Source organism: Rhodamnia argentea, chromosome 2 (genome assembly GCF_020921035.1).
Source record: "Rhodamnia argentea isolate NSW1041297 chromosome 2, ASM2092103v1, whole genome shotgun sequence".
NCBI lineage: Eukaryota > Viridiplantae > Streptophyta > Magnoliopsida > Myrtales > Myrtaceae > Rhodamnia > Rhodamnia argentea.
In genome coordinates, this window is record NC_063151.1 from 6,625,026 (window position 1) to 6,644,583 (window position 19,558).

Genomic DNA, 19,558 nt, shown 5'->3' on the forward strand with positions numbered 1-19,558 from the left:
TGAACCTTTCCATTTGAAATGGGGTCTAACCAAACTACTTTTAAAATGATATTGCTCGATAGATAGACAGGTAGGTCCGACTACAACTCATTGAGCCTAACCGCCATCTCCTCCCTCGGTCGTCAAACTTCAGCATTCAAGTAATAGCAATTGAGGTAAGATTTTGGTCATCCAAATCGAAGTGATTTCCGACGTACAAGGAGCACTAATGGAATTAAGTGCTGCGATATGAATGCAACCCGTGCAACTAGGGTCGGGTAATAGTTCGGAAGGGGATACGATGGGTCAAAATGTCGGGTCAGCCCAGTTCAATTTTGTCTGGGAGTGCCCCTTGGTGCTGATGGTCCACCGTTGGACATGGGAAACCCACGTTCGCGATCACGTACGAGAAGAAGCGATCCACGCAATCGATACATCGAAACGAGAATGCGTCTCGCCCGGAGGTCCTTATCAGTTTTGAAGGACAAAAATGGGTGCTAGTGGTCATGTAGGAGCCGCGAGCTTGCAGCTTTCGCCCCACCATCCCGATCCATTCCTCATTGTCATGCCACAAGTCCGTGTTCCATTTTGACAAGTAAACTAATGAGAAGCAATCCCCTTGGGGGCGTTGCGATAAGAATCCCGCATCGGTCATGGAATGTTCGGTTTGAGACATAATTATCCCGGACCATCGATCAGTGTACACCATCACCGCAGCCTCACCGGCGTATTACAAGTCGAGAAGTCTCTTCACGTGAGGTAGCAAACTCCCAAGCCAAGACGCAAGCTAGTGAACGGTTCGCTCGCAAAATGACTCGAATTTGAGACTTATATGGAAGAGAATATTACGTACCTTTACAATTAGGATACCACATTGAGTAGTTCATAATGCACGTGTTGATTAACTAATCAGAAGTTTTTCATTCTTTTGGGAAATGGTGATTACCAATACCGAGTTTTTCACGCTTCATATCTTATACGGTCTCCGATTTTACGGAACCTACAAGTAGCACTCTTAATTTTGCCACTCCATATTAAGTTGCTTCTTAGCATCCCCGATTCGCCGTTTTTCTTCTAGACTACACTTACCTCGGAGATAAGCCACAGACCCTAAGACACCGTCTATTTCATGAAAAATGTATAATTTCAAAAATATTTTTCTATAAATAATCACTTGAATCGTTGGAAATAATTGGTCAATAAAAAATATTTTGAAGATTGACAATAATTTATATCTACACATTTTTGTAAACGAAAAAAATGCTATTCGACCCATGATCATTTCTAGGAAATCATTATATATATCTAGACATTTTCGTAAACGATAAAAATATCGTGCCCACCAACAGTTGGCCGCTGCTTCTCCACCAAGCCCATCCCGCCTTGGATCTTAGTTCCAGATCCGGGTCGGACAACCCGATTTGGGATGGGCACGAGCATCGCGGGTCCCACCCTCATTTTGGGGGAAAAACAGGACAATATTAATTCTGACGAGCGGGCGACCACAGCCGCAGTTTCATTTCTCGAAATGACTCAGATGTCCTAAAACCGAGTGGAGAGCATCCGACAGGTGAGTGCACGCAAGTCCGCTGTCTCTGCACCGTGCAAAATTGTGCAATCTGTAACTACTGAAGTTGTGAAAGCTGCTTCTTGGAGGGGATCCCTTTGTTTCTTCCCCACTTTCTTGCCAATATCTCCCTTCATTGCTCTGTTTTTTTTTTTTCTGTTCTCAGCAAGACACAGCTCCAACCTGTTTTTGTTCTCATGCGCTAATTGAGAACACTCACCATGTGGCTTTCAATGCGCTAAATCAACGACCCACTTGGTCATCTGCCTTTCTCTGTTTCTTCATCAATCCCCAGCCTCGAAAGCCGCGAGAAAACAGAGGGAAAACCAGAGTGAATTGAACCGGGAAGAAAGGGACGAGAGAAATGGAGAGTCGAAACGCGAACCGTCATGAAGTGGAGACCCCTTCGCGCATTACCATCAAAGGCATCCTCAGCTTACTGATGGAGAGCGTCGACGCGGACAAGGGCAAGAGGGTCGTTTCGCTGGGCATGGGCGACCCCTCTGCCTACACGTGCTTCCGCACCACCCGCGTGGCCGAGGACGCCGTGGTGGACGCTCTTCAGTCGCAGAAGTTCAATGGCTATTCACCCACCGTCGGTCTTCCCCAGACAAGAAGGTGAGTGGAACTCCTCCGGTTTGTTTGGATTATCTGTTGCAGTCAACACCTGAATTTTTAGACGCTGAGATTAATTTGATGCCAGGGAGAATAGTTCAAGTCGCATACAGTTATCGGTTCAGTAGGTTGGTCAGACTTGCAAATCGCAATTAGCAAGAACCCGAAGTTTCTGTTCACTCGTTCCTCCCACTGCAATCTAATTTGGGCGAAAGTTTGTGTTTTCGCACGTAATTTTAGTTCTCAATTCTCACAAGTTGTCGATCGGTGCATGCATGACGCACGGTTTGCATGTCCTCTTGGATTTTGATTATGGTCGGAATGTGTCCGGAACTCAATTGGGTTTTGAACTATCCCGGCTTCATTCGATCAGCTGAAATTTCTCCAGTCTTCTGGGCGTGGAAAACAATTGACTTCTTGATTTGCGTATGGCTTTAAATATTGGCATAAGAACCTGAGACAGCAACTCACCATTGCATGTTTCACTTTGGCAGAGCAATCGCCGAGTACTTGTCTTGTGATCTCCCGTACAAGTTATCATCCGATGATGTGTTCGTGACGTCTGGTTGCACGCAAGCGATAGATGTTGCATTGGCAATGCTCGCTAGACCAGGAGCGAACGTACTAATTCCGAAGCCCGGCTTCCCGATTTATGAACTTTGTGCTGCTTTTAGACACATTGAAGTTCGGCATTATGATCTCCTCCCCAATAAAGGTTGGGAGGTTGATGTTGATGCTATACAAGCATTAGCAGATCAGAACACAGTGGCCATGGTGATTATCAACCCCGGAAATCCTTGTGGGAACGTGTACACTGATCAACATTTAAAGGAGGTCAGTGTCCATACTGTATAATACAGCTTCAAGCGCCATTGCATCGCCTTATAGGATTTGAACTGATTAGACTGTTTGTGCACTGAAATTAGATCGCAGAAACCGCAGAGAAGCTGAATATCCTTGTGATTGCTGATGAAGTTTATGGGCACCTCGCTTTTGGGGACACCCCATTTGTGCCGATGGGACGATACGGGACGATTGTTCCTGTTCTTACTCTTGGGTCTCTATCCAAGAGATGGATTGTACCTGGGTGGAGACTCGGCTGGTTTGTGACAAGTGACCCTTGTGGCATGTTCAGGAAGCCCAAGGTATCTATGCGTGTGTGTGGCGGGTGTGCCCACTTGCCTTCCTGGCTTAGTGTTGTTACAATTCCTAAGAGCTCTTGCATAAAGTTGACATCTTTGCAGTTATTGAGTTGTTCTTTACGCCTTGTCTTCAATTAGGTTGTTGAGCGCATAAAGAAGTACTTCGACATATTGGGAGGCCCATCAACTTTCATCCAGGTTTGTTTTCAAACAGATATCGTTGACATTTTGATCATTGAAGGGCAAGCATACCAATTTACATCCGATGGCTCAAATTGATTTCACAATGCAACTTGTACCTCGTACCTCGAAGTGATAACTATTTTCCACGGCGAAACAGTTAAATAAGCAGAGAAATAGATGTTTCTTCATAGATAATGTATTTTACAAGGTAAAGTTTGGGAAAAGAACAACAGAGATGCATACCTAAGCATACTGAGGGAGATACGAAATGCCTCCTACTCATTCCCAAGTGAAGCATAATTTAATCTGTCATGCATCCATGTATATATCTGTGGTCATGCCTTGCATAAAAGAAATGTCTTTCTACTGTAAATATACAATTTTCATCCAAAACTTCACCTCAAACCTCTACATGAGTCTAGGCCTTTCTTCTTTCTTGGGCAATTTGTAAGTTCGGCCTTATGAAAATTCAACAACTTATGTTCCTTATCTTTTCCGTTGCCTATTTTGCCAGGCAGCGGTTCCTCAAATCCTCGAGAGAACCGATGAGGTTTTCTTTCGAGAAAACGTCAACATGCTGAGACAGACCGCGGATATTTGTTGCAGCCGGATCGGCGAGATTCCCTGCCTTACTTGTCCTGATAAACCCAAGGGATCTATGGCTATGATGGTGAGGCCACCTCTTGAATGCTCTTACATAGCTAATATAATACCTAATGATGCCAAATGGGCATGACTTGAAAAATTCTTTTTACTCTGGGCAGGTAAAGTTGAACCTTTCACTACTAAAAGACATCAGCGACGATATCGACTTCTGCTTCAAGCTGGCCAAGGAGGAATCGGTCATCATCCTTCCAGGTATGATACCTAGTGGCAGAACCTGATATATTATCGCATATCTGTCGCAATAATCCAGATCCATCTTTAGTTTGAAAGACCATTTCGATCCTTGGTTCCTTAACTGACTTTTTTGGGATTGAAGGACGAAAACTGCTCTTTTCCTAGACAGTTTTGAAAAGCCCTACATCGTTTGAAGCTCTTACTCGAAATTTCAGACAGATCAGAAGAGAAAATCTGCCTTTTGAAGTGAATTGGCATTGTAGCTTATGGTTTTTGACCTCTGCAAGAAATTCATCTGACAGAACCTAGGAGCCAAACTGTGTTAGAATGAAGCAGAATCATTTGACGACATGAAAATTCTCTGTTTCGCAGGACTTGCCGTGGGCTTGAAAGATTGGGTTCGCATCACTTTCGCGGCTGATCCGTCATCTCTCGAAGAAGGCCTTGGAAGGATCAAGTCGTTCTGCCAGCGATATGCCAAGCAAGTATAAGACCAGCGGAGGACAAGACCAACAAGCAGATCAGAGGACCTAAATACACACTTAAACCTGCTGAGTTTACGCAGATAAAAGGGTTCTTGGTCTCTCCTTCATGTCCATAGCTGAAATATATGCGATCAACAGTTCAATCTGTATGGGACTAGCGAATCTCACATATTCATAGCAAATTTATACATGCCGGCCTTATCGGACATTAAATTATCCCTGTGGTTGTTCGGTTCAGTTCGGTTAGGCATCGTTGTCCATTTGGGTTCCTTGCGCAAATTGCTCAACCCTTGACAGAGTTGAAAGCAATCTTGCACTTAATCTCCTTAAGAAGCCACTTTCTTTGTTTGTTTAGATGGTTTTTAATACTGAAAGAAAGCTATAAGATGATTACAAGATGAAGGACTAGCACTTCCGACCAAAAAGGAAACAAAATGGACGAGCTCATCTAACGGAGCAATAGGATTGGATAGGATAGACTAAAAAATCCACGGATTTGGCCATATTCTATCCACTGTTTGATAAACTGCGGATTTAAAGTCGGATATTCTCATATCCTATCTTATACTGCATTTGGTAGAAACTATATATCAATATAAAGGACATATATGCTCTTACGTGATGCTCATGAAATATTCCGATTTTATTGCTATAAAAATAATGTTCTCATACACAAAAAAACTTGAAAATATACTCATTTTATTAGATTTTCAAACCTCTTTGCAAAAAAATAAAAAATAAATAAAAAAAAAGAAACAAATGAGACAAGAAAGTTGTCATCATTGTCTTCATGTTTGCCCCATGAACTTGAAGCCTTTTCTATACACAATCAAGCACAGGTTGCAATCTATGGAAAATAGAACACCCACCCGGGGGAAACCTTTTCATGTGTAACAGCACAAGATCCTTTAGAATAATGAACAAGTTTTTCTTGGCGTTATCTTAGCGAGCTGACCTTATCCAATTTATATTGTTTTTCGCTGAATATATTGCCTAGGAAGGAAGTGGCGAACGAGCATAAAGAAAAAGAACTGAGCAAAAAATATATATATAAAAGCAAGGGTACAATGAGACTACAACAACAACTATGAATAAAGCTCCAAACTTCACAAGAAAAAACATATTCCAAAAAACTAAAGCATTCCAATAGATAGTAAAATCAATATTGTTCGATGCTGTTCATTGTCTAAAAATAGCAAAAAGAGACTACACACGACATTACTCTTCTATCATCTCTTGGAGAAGCATGTCCACAAATGCCTTCCTATCATCTCCTTGAAATCCTAAAAAAAGATGAATATTCTCGGGATCCTTCACAATTTTTCTGCACAATTTTATTCTGTCCATAGTATCTAGAGACATCTTAAGAAGCTCTTCATTGATTTTTCTCTTGTCGTCATCCAAATCTTTAGCATGTCCGATGCGGCTAGTAATCATCTCCATCCTCTCGTTAGCTTTTTCCATAAAAGAGTCAAAAGTGCTTGCAATTTCAACTAACCCAGCAGCTCACTTATCACTTGCTTTAGCCCTTTTTCTTCTTGAAGAATCAGCAACATTTTGCGTTTGAGAAATGATAGTGGCGGTAAGTTTTGACTTGCACTAGTAGTAGCGACGTCATAATAATTCTCACCTTCTTCATTATCTACAGCCGCATGAGCTTCTAAAGGGTCTTCACCGAGATTTCCTTTGGCACGATCTTTTCCAAATACAGTTGCTAGTCGATCATATTGAGGGAAGGACTTTCCTCTCAAAGAAGCAGCTCCTGGATAGGCCTACAAAGAAAATATATTGTTTTTTTTTTTTAAGAAACAAGTTGTAAAGAAGAAGTAACACTAACCTTACAATATTTTTGCCAACTATCTTCTGAATGAATATCAACAGAATGTTTTTCGTGATCCCATCCAAAGCCACTCTGATCCTTCAAGTCATAAATCTGATTATATAACTTTTTCAAGTTTCTCATTTTCGACTCAATATGAGGATTACCCTTAATGCCAGAACTAGGAAGCTTTTCTTCAAACCACTTCTCTAACATAATCATGTAACCACTCTTGAAGTGGTTATCGGCTTTCATTCCTCGCGCAACTAGTTCTTCAAGACCATCTAGAAGTGCATTTTCTTCATCTATTGTCCATACACGTCGGTCTCTCTTTGTTCCCCTTCCTTGAGTTTGACTAAAATCGCTATCTTCCATTTCTAAACATTTCATTGCAATTTTACAAAATTTAATGATAGAGGATATCACGGTAGAGAAAATTTAATCATAAAGACAACATCGTAATAAAAATTTAAAATGATATAGCCATAATTCAAACACTACATAAGGAATATTTTTCTCCATAATGACAAATCAGCACCATATTATACGTGTCTAATGGCAATGGAACAAAAACATCTTACAAAACAAGCCTTATAGTAATTAGAAACAAATGAGACAAGGAATAATGTCAAATTAGGCGACTCCTCCATGTCCTCGACTTGCATTCCACTCATTAAACATTTGTATTGCCAAATTTTACCTCCATGTCGTCCAATGATCCAATGGCTCAAGAACATTAATTGTTTCCACATCTTCAATGGTGTTAGCAACTTCATCTAATTGTGCCTCAATTGGATCAATAGCCATTTTTTTTCTTATCAAGTTGTGTATAAGGCAACAAGCTATAATAATTCAACCTTGCATTCTAATTGGATAAAAAGATGGACTCCTAAGAATAGCCCATCGCGAGCATTTCTAGGGATAAGTATACCACGAGTGCCATAACTTGTTGACGACGTTCACTTGAGTGCCATAACTCTCAAAACGTTCACTTAGGTACCATAGCTTTCAAAAATCGTTTACTTGAGTGCCACGTCGGAGCAAAATCGTTCACTTGAGTACTATAACAACTTTTCCGGCGTGCCACGTCGGCTTTTCGGCATGCCACATCATCTTTCCGGCGAGCCACGTCAGCTTTCCGGCGTGCTTCGTCAGCTTTTCCGGCGTCCACGTCAACATGGCACTCAAGTGAACGATTTTTGAAAGTTATGGCACTTAAGTGAACATTTGAAAGTTATGGCACTCAAGTGAACGCCGTACAAAAGTTACGGCACTTCTAGTGTACTTTCCCCATTTTTCTATGACATTTCTAGCTTGAGAATGTTTCATGTTGAAGTACTCCTCAGGGGGATTTAGCATACAACCTTCTCTCCACTCGGATAGGGGGTATCGAGTACTTCTATAAGGAGCAAGAAAGCCCTCCCCATTTGTGTATCCGGCATCTGCAAGATAATAATTACCTAATAACAAATGATAACATTATTAATTGTCTTAGAATCGTCAAAACCTACACGTTAAATAATGTAACATATTGATACATGCTTATCTTACCAACGGGAATCTTGGACTATTGGGTTTAACTAAAGCATCTCAGTACTCTAGAATCGTTGAACCTTCTCATCCAGGTAAAACGTATACGAATCTCATGTCACGTGAGCAAACTCCTAACACATTAGTCGCTATCTCACCCTTTCTATTTCGGTACCTTGCTTTATCAACCTCTGGAACACGTACCCTAATGTATGTGCCATCTAATGCTCCTAAGCAACCCTAGAAACATGAAATTAATAGAATAACCTTATGTTTAAAGTATTAAATTAATCCATATAATAGCAAAGCAAACATACCTTAAACAATTTCCATTTCTCGTCGGTACATTCCTTTGGAACTAGTTCAGGTGACACAAGAAGCACACTATGCATTCTTATCACATCACTTAAAACTAAGTTAAAATACCTACTTATTGTCTCTCCGGACCTCATAAATTTGAACTTGATAACACGATTTTTCACATGATGGGCAGGTATATGTAGGAACATTGCTACTTGTTCTTCTATAGTCACGACTCCATCTTCTTTTAATCCACCAATTGTCCGTGCCAACTCGCATAGTAGAGTAAATGTATGTCTATCCATCCTAAGTTGTTCCACACAATTCAAGTAACTACTATTAATGAGGCGATCAAGATGATCTAAACGAGCTTGCCTTTTAAAAAATGTGTGATACTTCAATATATATTTTCGGTAGTGTCTTTCAGCAGCTGTGGATGCCACAATCATATACATCATACCCAAAAGCAACATATGCAGGTTCATCTCCTCTAATATCAAAATGTTAAAAATTTCCTCTCTCTCATCGTGATCCATTTCTAATAACGGAAAAAAAAAAATAACGTTAGGCAAATACTAACTAGTAGGTTAGATAATAGCAAAATTATCCAAAACAACATCTTTTCCAAATCAATTGATTTTCACAGAATCTTACCAAATTAATCTATGATTATTCAACCTCTTCCCAAATCCTTCGCTTCAGCAATATACCCTCGAGCTTCCGCAAAACAGCCCATACATCAACTTTAGTTCAATGGAACTCTATCTATCAATGACTCAAGTCCCTAACACCAAAGTTTGACTTCACAAATTTTGCTCCAAGCTCGCCAACCAAATTATGTTTCGCAACCTCTCTTTCGTGGGCTCTTTTCGCATGCTTTGATTTATACTTTTGAGAAACAACCTTGTCTTAGTCAAAAGCTACGTTGACATCCAACTCATGACTGAAGATGATCTCATTAAGTCATCGGAAAATCGTAGAGAACTTGTCGACAATCGCTTCTTAACCTCCAAAGCCCTAAGCTACGACACCATCGATTGTTTAAACCGAAAATGAAAATTACAAACCCAAACTTTTGAAAAAATTTAAACAAGTTGTAGACGATCATGGATGAATACATACCTTCGCAAATTGCGAAGCAAATTTGTAAATTTTTTGTTGTAGATGATCATGGATGAATACATACCTTCAATTGCAGCAAGTTGTAAACGTGAAAAAAAAATTGTAGAAGCAAGCTGTCACATGGGTGAAAGAGTGCGTGAAAGAAGGGATAGGATTTCTAAAAATTAACTTTTATATAACGGATAAGAGAAATCATATCCGACCTTATCCTACCTCCTCCCTCAATTTTTTAGTTATATCCTTATTCCGCTTATCTATCCGGCACTTCCAAACACATATGTAAACATATCCTATTTTGAGTTTTATACGGACGACCAAAAGCAGTTTAAGCGAACTCGTAAAAAAATTTGTAGGAAAAAGAGACTCCTTGTCCTTTGTGTTTGTTTTCTTTAGGGTTTTCTTAAGAGATTCATTTCAAGCGAACATGTGTTGGGCCACTTGGCGACGGCAAGAAAGACGACACAAATCCCCCGTTCGTGCCGTCCGAGACTCGTCCTGTCCCGTCCCGTCCCGTCCCGAGTCCTTTTCTTCTCCTGAATGCAGACCAAAAATGGGTTTCACTCCTCTGCCATCACTGTTCATCGCTTCCCTGTTTTTTTCCGCTCTTCTTAAGGGAACTGTTTGTTCATGCAGTGGCGCGATTCAGATGTTTCAAAAGCCTCCGAAACATACTTCGATCGGCGAAGAAGGATTCTCATCTGGAATTGGAAACGTTGGTGTTGGTGCGATCTTGATCTTGATGAACCCTCTCTGCCTCACCTAATGGAAACAACAACACCACCACCCCCCCCTCTGCTTCCACCAACAACCACACTAAACACTCGCTAAAAGCACAGCATATAAAACAAGATCTAGTCACCTAATCCCATCTTTTTGCGTCCGATGCAAGCATTTTCCGTATTCTTTCCAATCGTGCCAAGACAAAAAGGAGGTGAAGCAGCTGACTTTTGCATTGTACCCATTTGAAAAAATGCACAGCGAGGTGCGTATAATTGGGCTTTCGTCACCCCCTTTCTCTCCATCGCCTTTTGGTGTTTCCCTTTCCTGTCTATCCCGTCTTTCACTCTCGCTCCCGCTTTCAGTCCCGTTGACGCCATGGATTCTTGCAACTCTTCCACTGACAGGAGATCAGGTGATTGAGCCTATGGTCTTTGCCGTTTGTTTCTCCCCTTCTGGTGTCTGATGTTCGTAAAGTTTGGAACTTTTATTTTCTTTTTCTTGGGGTGCAGATGCTTCGGAGGTTGGAAATGCAAGTGACTCCAAAGTTCATGTGTTCTCGTCGTCATCCGAGGTAGGTAAAACCCATCACGATATTTCCCTCGACCCTGGTTGTCGGCGCTTGATCTTTTCAGTTATGGGCATGTGTTTTAGTATTTTGAGTTGGATCAAAATCACAACTGGCTAGGCAATTGTAATTGATTTCCCTGCTTTATAACGGCTTGCCAAAAGCTCCGATGGACCTGATGATGGGATTAGTTCGAGGATGATCAGTTTTTGTCCGAGACAATTCTAGGCAGGACATGTTCTTCCAGGCAATAACATCTGTATGAATTCGTAGTGCCTCGCAATCTTCAATTTGGGGATGAGATGTTAATAGCAGGAAGGCCAAGTGTTCGGAGAATCTCATGATAAGCCGATGAATTTTATTTTCCTCGGCTATGTACTGGGGTACAAAGTTCAAGCTACCGAACTTTTGCTTAGGCCTCCATCGAGTGCGGCTAACCCTCTTGCGAACTGCCTTCTGCCCTAGGAAAAGATTTGCACTCTGAGGAAAATTTGTTTGGCTTTCAAATGGTCTCTCATCACTATCTCGTTTTTCCAGTTAGATGATACTACACCATGAATCCAGTGATGTAGGAGGCATCTCTCGCAATGATTGCCTGTTCAAACTAAACTTCTTGTTTCCCTGAAGTTTAGTAGTGTCAATGAACTGCCTCTGACCTTGTTTGTCCTATTTTATTTGTCAATTTGATCGGTATGTCCATCAGCTGCTTGACAAGCTGCATGAGAAGTGGAGTTCAGTGAAAAAGCAGCCATACCCTGCAATGTATTCAAGCGTTTTTGGTGGGATAATACTTGATCCAGCTATGATGGTCATACCAATAGATGATCACATGGTTCATAGAGGTCATGGTGTGTTTGATACAGCGATCATTTTGGATGGGTAAGCAAGTTTATGGTTGGGAGCACAGATAATATCGATACAAATGCTTTGATCCCAAGTGTTGAACTTGCCAATTTTGCAGAGAAAGTTTTGTTACATGTATATTGTCTTGTTGGCTGCAGATACCTCTATGAACTGGATGTCCATTTGGATCGCTTCCTTAGATCAGCATCACAGGCAAAAATCTCCTCTCCTTTCCCTCGGTCAACCCTCCGAAGCATTCTCATACAATTGACTGTGGCGTCACAATGCAAGAAAGGAACTCTGAGATACTGGTTAAGTGCTGGCCCTGGGGATTTTCTGCTCTCACCTGCCAGTTGCCTGACATCTGCTTTCTATGCTGTGGTCATCGACGAGGACTTCTCTCAATGCAAAGAGGGAGTGAAAGTCATAACTTCCACGATCCCCATGAAGTCACCTCTGTTCGCAACCATGAAGAATGTGAACTACCTACCGAATGTGCTTTCCAAATTGGAAGCTGAAGAGCAGGGAGCATTCGCTTCTATTTGGGTTGATGACGAGGGTTCTATTGCGGAAGGACCGAACGTGAATGTGGCGTTTATAACGCACGAGAAAGAGCTGATCTTTCCCGTATTTGATAAGATCCTCAGCGGGTGCACCGCCAAAAGGCTTCTTCAGCTGGCTCCGAAACTGGTCGAACAGGGACTGCTCAAGAGTGTGAAAACTGCCAACCTCACTGTGGAGGAAGGCAAAGGCGCAGCCGAGATGATGTATGTGGGAAGCACCCTTCCTCTGTTGCCGATAATCACGTGGGATGACCAACCAATTGGAGATGGTAAATTCTGTTTTCCTGATTACTTTGCCAATCTTCAGCTTTTCTTTTGGCAAGTACTGCAAAGATCCCATGAAGTCCTTTCATTTTCTATCCCTGCAAATCATTAGTTGTACTGGCTGGACTTTAAAGCTTTGTGCAGTGTTGACCTGCCTTCATCAATCACAGAAGGTTTTGAGAGGACTTCAGACAAGCCATCCTAAAAAATGAGATAACACCATGGATGAATGACCCTTTCTCGAATACTGTTCTGGTTAACAGATTATATTTTGTGTTCGTTGCAGGGAAGGTGGGAGAATTAACAATGGCACTTTCGGATCTGGTTTGGGAAGATATGGTGGCTGGCCCGGAAACACAGAGGTTACTCGTTCCATACGCGTAGAGAACCTCCATTCCATCCGATCAAGGCTGCAAACTCGAGATTGTTAAATCCTCTGATTAGCCTTCTTGCTGCAATTTAAGGAGAGCTTTCTGTATCATATTCTCCTTGTTCTTGTGTTAAGTGGCAAATAAAAGATTGGATAGCTCTGCCTCTAAAAAGTTCAGAAACTACAATTACTAGATAGCTTTTCCTTAAAATTTTATTGGCTCGCGCTATTTTCAACTTTTTCAAATATCTTCGATACCCACAAAAAAATTCGATTGTTCAAAATAGCCTTCATAAGGATTTCACCAATAGTAAGATTGGCGAAAGACGAAAAAGGCACCTTTAATGTAGATCAGTCAATCTAATGATCTTATCAACCTTTCCTAAACTGTTGTTTCTTCTTCTTCGGTGTTCAAATTGGAGAAATTCAAATGTTTCTTAGATTCAAGCAAAGGAGATTTAAGGATCGGCATTCTAATTAAAAGAAGATTAATAAACTGAACTTATTTACAATGTCGCTCTAAAGCTTAATTTGCAATAACTCCTTGCGATATACAATTCTTCAGTTCAAGTTCTCTTTAGGGGAATTCTTTGGTTAAAGTTGTGTTTGGCAACTTTCAAACACATTACAAAAATCCATTTGTAGAAATTAGTTGAGCACATTAGTATCTAGAACTAGAAGAGACGAACGGAAAATGATAGGAGGCGATGGAATAAAATGTTATTGTTCCGATTAACATTCTACATTGAGTGTGTTAAGATTAGATAGGAGAAACTTTTGTCATGAAATCTCAATTTTCATCTCATTCTAATGGAAAATTCGCAAAACTAGCTAAGTAGCAAATGAATATATGTTTAGTAAGCTCCATTTGTTTCGTGGAAAACAACTTTCACAAAAAGGTTTTCTGGATTTTCTGACATTTGGTTCGCGAAAAGTAATCTAGTTAAGGAAAACATTTTTCATCCATGAAAAAAACTCCTTAAAAAATGAGGAAATTATTTTCCTCTTTTTGAGAAAAGGAAAACATTTTCCCTCATCTTTGTTGCCTCAACTCCTTTACATTCATTTTTTTAGTTAATTTAAAAAACAATTCTGAATTTTTAAAATTTTTAATTTTAAATGATCTTATTTTTTTCTTTTCCGACCTCATTGTAGGCAAGGCTCGAGCGAGCTCGCCTCCCTAGAGAACTGTGACGCCCAAGGCTCCACCTTGTCTGGGGCTGGCTGAAGAATAAGGAAAACGAAAAATAAAAAATAATTAAGTATTCGATTTAAAAAGTACAAAAGGAAAAGATAAAGTAAAAATAAAAAATTTTATTAAAATGAGTGCAAGGAAAAAAATCAAAGCGAATTTTTTATTCCAAACAGCAAAAATTTATGTTCTAATTCATTTTAGATTATAGCCGAACACCAAAAAAAATTGCTGAAAAATATTTTTCGAAAATGCGATATTTTCCGCTAAACAAGCATAGCGAGTTGAAGAAAATCATCTCATAAGATCAAAGAGGGTGATGGGATACATCTTTGATGCCCATAATTATGGAAATTACAAGTCAAGTGGGAAATACATTGCGATATCTGCTTTCCATTGCCGTGCCCTTAATTCGATCGCTCCAAATTGTCTGCAAGCAAAGTATTCCACCATTTAACTGGATAATACGAATGAAAGATCTCGAAATTGTGTCAAAAAGTCGAAAAGGAATCTGAAATGGCACGTGACCGATCGTCGTTAAATCGGCAAAAAGAAAAAAAAACTCAACCTTTCGTAGTTATTAGTTGTACGATGGGACAATGATATAAATAGTTTGTGAATTTTGACTTAATGTGTAATGTGATCTAAAAACTTTGGCATAATATACAATGTAGCCTCTAAACTTTTAATTTGTTCGATGTAATTCCTGTACTTTAAGCACATATTCCATTTAGTTTACAAACTATATAAAAATATTCAATGTTATCGCTATGTTAACTCAAATTCATAAACGACATTGAGCATTTTCATATAGTCCGGAGATTGAATTGAACATGTACCGAGATTTCAATGACTACATTAAATAAATTAAAGTTCATGGACAATATCGAACATTTTCTTGTAGTTTATTGGCTAAATTGAACATGTACCAAAAGTCAAGGAACCACATTGAATACTGAATTATAATTCATAAACTACATTGAATAAATTACAAGTTTATAGATAACGTCGGATGTCGGGCCAAGTTTCATTAATCATTTGCGTCATTTTCTCTTGAATAAATTGAACATTCAGTGATCATTTGTATCATTTTCGCTCGTAGAATTTCACTTGACTTTTCGATATTGCACGAGAGAAAATGGAGCAGTAGTATTCAATCCGAGGAAGATTAAACGTGGGTCATTTTCCTAATAAAGGGCAAAAAGCAAAAATAGCGCCTCGTCACACCGGGACTCGCGCTTCTAAATCAGACCACCACGCTCACTCTTCGCACGGAAGCGAGACGCAGAGAGAAATCTCGAAGTGGGGAAGGGAATCGATCGGTCGCGTCACTCCGCTCCGATTAGGGTTACTGCCTCGATCGCCCACCAAAACGCTCTCTTTCCATGGCGACCTCACCCGAAGATCCGCAGAATCCACCGACAAGCGCGGCGAAGCCGGGCCTGAGGAAGCCCGTGTTCACCAAGGTGGACCAGCTCAAGCCCGGCACCAACGGCCACACTCTGACCGTCAAGGTGCTCGAATCTAACCCGGTTTCCTCGCAGCTCCGCCACGCTCGGATCGCCGAGTGCCTCGTCGGGGACGAGACCGGCACCATCGTCTTCACCGCCCGGAACGATCAAGGTCTGTTTTTCCCTTTTTTGAGCCTGCATTTACGTTTCTTTTTACATGTTTGCGGTCTTTTCATATCCTTTTTTCTTTTAATTTTCGATGTTTGCTCTCTCGTGGTTGGATTTCTAATTCCTTGGCGTGAAATGGAGAACGATAGAAGATTGTGTTAAGGGAAGTTTGGGTTCTGGGTTAGGCTGGTTGCTTTGATTTTACTAGGGAATGTTAAATTTGAGGCTCAGCTGCTGGAATATAGTGCATTTGAAAGTGTTTGGAGCAGAATCCGTGTTTCAAGCCATGAAGAATTAGCATTGCTATGATGATAGATTTTTTTTTTTTTTTTTTTTGGGTGTTTCATTGGCGATGGAAGCAGAAAATTTTCAATTGTGCGGCAAAAGGAGGGAAGAGAACAGGAAATTGAGTTAAGAGAAAGGTAGAGAAATGTACACGGTTTGTTTCATTTGTGAAATGTAACCTAGAGATATTTTGCAGTGGGACTGCTTGATCTTTCCACTTTGCTAGCCCTGGATGTCATTGTGCCATTTATTTGATTACTTAACCAAAAGAACCTTTCCATGCTACTGCCTGTAATTTACTGAGAAACTTTCTGCGGATTGTAAGATATTTGGGTATGTTTAATCCACTCTAGCTTGTCCAAATAATGGACCTAAGTGAAGCAAGTACTTCGACTACAAATTAAGATAAGTCAAACCACGTGGCATGTCCTCCCTATGTTAAGCAAACAAGAAAGCCAAAACCATTCTATTCAAATTTGATGTGATCGATTTGATGCCATTGTTTTGCCTCCGCAGACTGTGGAGCCTCCATGGGCTTACAAGATAATGTACTGATTGGCCCTGACATTGGTGTGTTGAGTCTAGGCAAGGATTTTTCACTTGCCCGTGGAAAAATTTATTTATTACTATTGAGCAAAATGGAGTATGTTAATGGATTTATTTGATAGTTAAGTTTTCTAGGTCACTAGAAAAATGATCTAGGAGAGGTGTACTATCATTTTCCGATAGTCTCCAAGTTTTGAAAGAAATAGGAGCCTAGTATGAGGGAGATTTTCCCTTTTGATTCTCACCATTTCCTTCCATTTCTCTTCTTTTATTAACTTAAACCGCTAGCTGCGGCAGATACTTTTCTGTGTCTGATTCCTCAACTTTCTTTCATTCCCTTTGTGTTATTTTTGTTGTGAATTCCATAGGCATGTGACTTAATTGATTGCTTAACAGGTTATTTTTTTTTAATGCTTCTGCTACTTGATTATACATCTTTTGATGCACGTGAACTTAAGTACATCTATCCTTTTTCTCTAGGAGATTACATAGTAAGCATCCATTTTGAATCATGGCATTTCTTTCCTTGGGAATACCTTGTAAGACCATAATCACAATGTTCTGTGCAGTCCAGCAGTTGGGCTCCATATGATGACTCTGTGACCTTTACCTGGATATTAGAAACTTTAAATTTGATTGGTTAAGGTTCAGCACATTTTATCATTACTGGGAAATGGGGATAACAAACTGTTTCCTGGATATTTGAGTGAGACTGGCATATCTACTTAGCAAACAATGAAAAGAAGAGATTGGTGTATTTTCCTCATGGCTATAGCCTACGTTAATAAGTACTGACATTAAGCTAATCATATTACTTTCAAGAGCTAATTAAAAGTCGTGACTTTTTTTCTTAATGACTGGTGCAATTTTAGTTGCTTTACTTTGATGCTTTCTTGGTGTCCGATTTTGTTGATCACTTTTCTGATTCAGCATGGCTTTGTTTTCACTAGAAAAGTACACTGATTTACTTACTGAGGATCTCTGTTGGTTGCTTGGTTTTCCAGTGAATCTCTGTCTGATAATTTCCAATCAATCTTCTGATGACATTGCTAAAGCTTTAATGCATGACCAGGGGACAAGTTACACATCCATCTTGTTTAATATAAGCGACCCTGCCCCTTCTTAGTGAGTTCCTAATATATTTACTAAATGTACAGTTGATATGTTGAAGGCTGGTGCTACTGTGATTTTGCGCAATGCAAAGATCGATATGTTTAAGGGTTCAATGAGGCTAGCAGTTGATAAATGGGGCCGTGTCGAAGTCACAGAACCTGCCGATTTCACTGTAAAGGAGGACAACAATCTCTCCATGATTGAATATGAGCTGGTAAACGTCGCGGACGAGTAGTTGATATCTGTTTGCAGCGTCATCATTTCGAGCTAATGTTAACTTAAGAATTTCTTAGGCTGTTATAATCGGTTTCTTATTATAGTTTCCTGATATATGCCGGTACTATTGGTGTACTTTATGTTTGAGATTCTACTTTGTCAAGCATTGAGTGGGGAGATTTCTACTTTCTAGGGTCTAGGCCAGGGATATGGTGGATAAGCAAATGACTTCTTCAGGTCCTGACATGGATTTTACTAGCGAATCGTTCCTTCTGTTCTTTACTCTGCGTTATGAACAATGCCTACATGGTGCTAACCTGAATGTTCATGTTAGACATCAACAAGGTGAATGCGTTTTTGCGACGATTACAGTAATGCAATGGCAAAATCTCGATGAATTGAATCGTGCCACACATGTAGAAGGTTTGTTACGGATTTGGGTATAACTAGGATTTGATCAAACACGAAGATATCTGTTCTTTTCCCTGATGAATGCTCAGATACGAGTTTAGGGCGTCTGACTGATGAGTGCATGAACAGATTCCTTATCATTTCCATAGAACATATGAGTTGTCCCAATATTTAATTCCGGAAGTTTTGGATAGACCCCATAAATCTGGTTAGATGCATGAATTTAGAGGTTCCAACCACCATGGAGGGTCCGAAAGACAAAACGTTGACAATGCTACGTATGTGGTGGCGTAAGTTGGCTTTTAATCGCAAGTTTATGTATATAAAATATGAAGACACTTGATGAAGCTGTCTTAGTTAATACCTGAACTGCGAGATTCATGCACTTGTAAGGTACAATACCATCGCCTCTTTGCTTATACAGTGACTTTCTTACAGACAATTTCACTTTTTGAGTTTTTCACTTGACTAGCCCTAAAATCTTTATGTATGGTACACTGCCAGTGTCAAATATTTGTTACACGAACAGTTGTAAAATGACAAGTCTCGTCTACTAGTGGAATGAATCTTAATGTCAAATTTAAAGAACTGGATATGTGTCGGCGTTTAATTCTCACTTGTCATTGTTCGTGTACCATATAAAAGGCCCCCCAAAAAAAAATCAGTTCAAGTTCGAAGGAGTTGGCCAATTGTTATGCTCATCAGAATGCATTCCTGAGTGAAATACGTTGGAAATCGAACATGGGGTGGTATTCAATATTGTCTTTCGAACGCTTCTTTAGACGTGTGCCTAGACGACAGAATCACTTGAGCTTTAGCACGGTGCTTGGATTATTGTCCTATTTGGAGTATGGAGCTGTAGAAATGAGTTTTGTACATTTTGGAAGGTGTTTTTCGTGAACGTTTCACTCATAACTGCAACATCCTGCTTATAAAAACATCATCGTTCTGTGTTGCTGCAGCTATGAAGTTGTGTTTGGCCGGCGTTATTATGCCAAATCGGCGAGTAATAAGATGATAGAGGACAAGTTCAAGTACCTACTACTAAAGTTAAGGGACTTGTTGTATTAATCTTTCGGTGATGGGTGACGCCTAAAGCTGGGGGGTGTGGTATTTGCCAGATATACAAAAGGAAGTACATGAACATTTCTAAACTACGTCCGCCCCAAGAGTTTCTAATTCAAGAAACGGAATGGTGAACGTGGGGCCAGACTTTGTTTCAGATTATCGACTCCAACAGCTTTCTAGTCAATGTTGCTCCGCAGCTTC

General features: G+C 40.2%; 3 protein-coding genes and 1 long non-coding RNA gene across 4 annotated transcripts; 3 read left to right on the plus strand and 1 right to left on the minus strand.

Moving 5' to 3' along the window:
* Nucleotides 1-1,742: 1,742 nt before the first annotated feature.
* On the plus strand, nt 1,743-5,027 carry LOC115731441 (probable aminotransferase TAT2). Its single transcript, XM_030662105.2, has 7 exons — nt 1,743-2,164; nt 2,656-2,995; nt 3,088-3,306; nt 3,442-3,501; nt 4,001-4,156; nt 4,251-4,344; nt 4,699-5,027. Exons 1-7 carry the CDS (start codon nt 1,911-1,913, stop codon nt 4,815-4,817), a joined length of 1,242 nt encoding a protein of 413 aa, XP_030517965.2. The 5' UTR covers nt 1,743-1,910; the 3' UTR covers nt 4,818-5,027.
* Nucleotides 5,028-6,811: 1,784 nt separating this feature from the next.
* Nucleotides 6,812-18,559, minus strand: LOC125313799. Its single transcript, XR_007197417.1, has 3 exons — nt 18,549-18,559; nt 16,222-16,225; nt 6,812-6,985 (listed from the first exon to the last, which is right to left on the minus strand). It is a non-coding gene; the product is annotated as an uncharacterized LOC125313799 (long non-coding RNA).
* On the plus strand, nt 10,537-13,079 carry LOC115731442 (D-amino-acid transaminase, chloroplastic-like). Its single transcript, XM_030662106.2, has 5 exons — nt 10,537-10,714; nt 10,812-10,873; nt 11,571-11,746; nt 11,869-12,542; nt 12,824-13,079. Exons 1-5 carry the CDS (start codon nt 10,678-10,680, stop codon nt 12,919-12,921), a joined length of 1,047 nt encoding a protein of 348 aa, XP_030517966.2. The 5' UTR covers nt 10,537-10,677; the 3' UTR covers nt 12,922-13,079.
* LOC115755085 (uncharacterized protein At4g28440-like) lies at nt 15,337-18,160 on the plus strand. Its single transcript, XM_030694361.2, has 2 exons — nt 15,337-15,722; nt 17,707-18,160. Exons 1-2 carry the CDS (start codon nt 15,485-15,487, stop codon nt 17,895-17,897), a joined length of 429 nt encoding a protein of 142 aa, XP_030550221.1. The 5' UTR covers nt 15,337-15,484; the 3' UTR covers nt 17,898-18,160.
* Nucleotides 18,560-19,558: the final 999 nt, after the last annotated feature.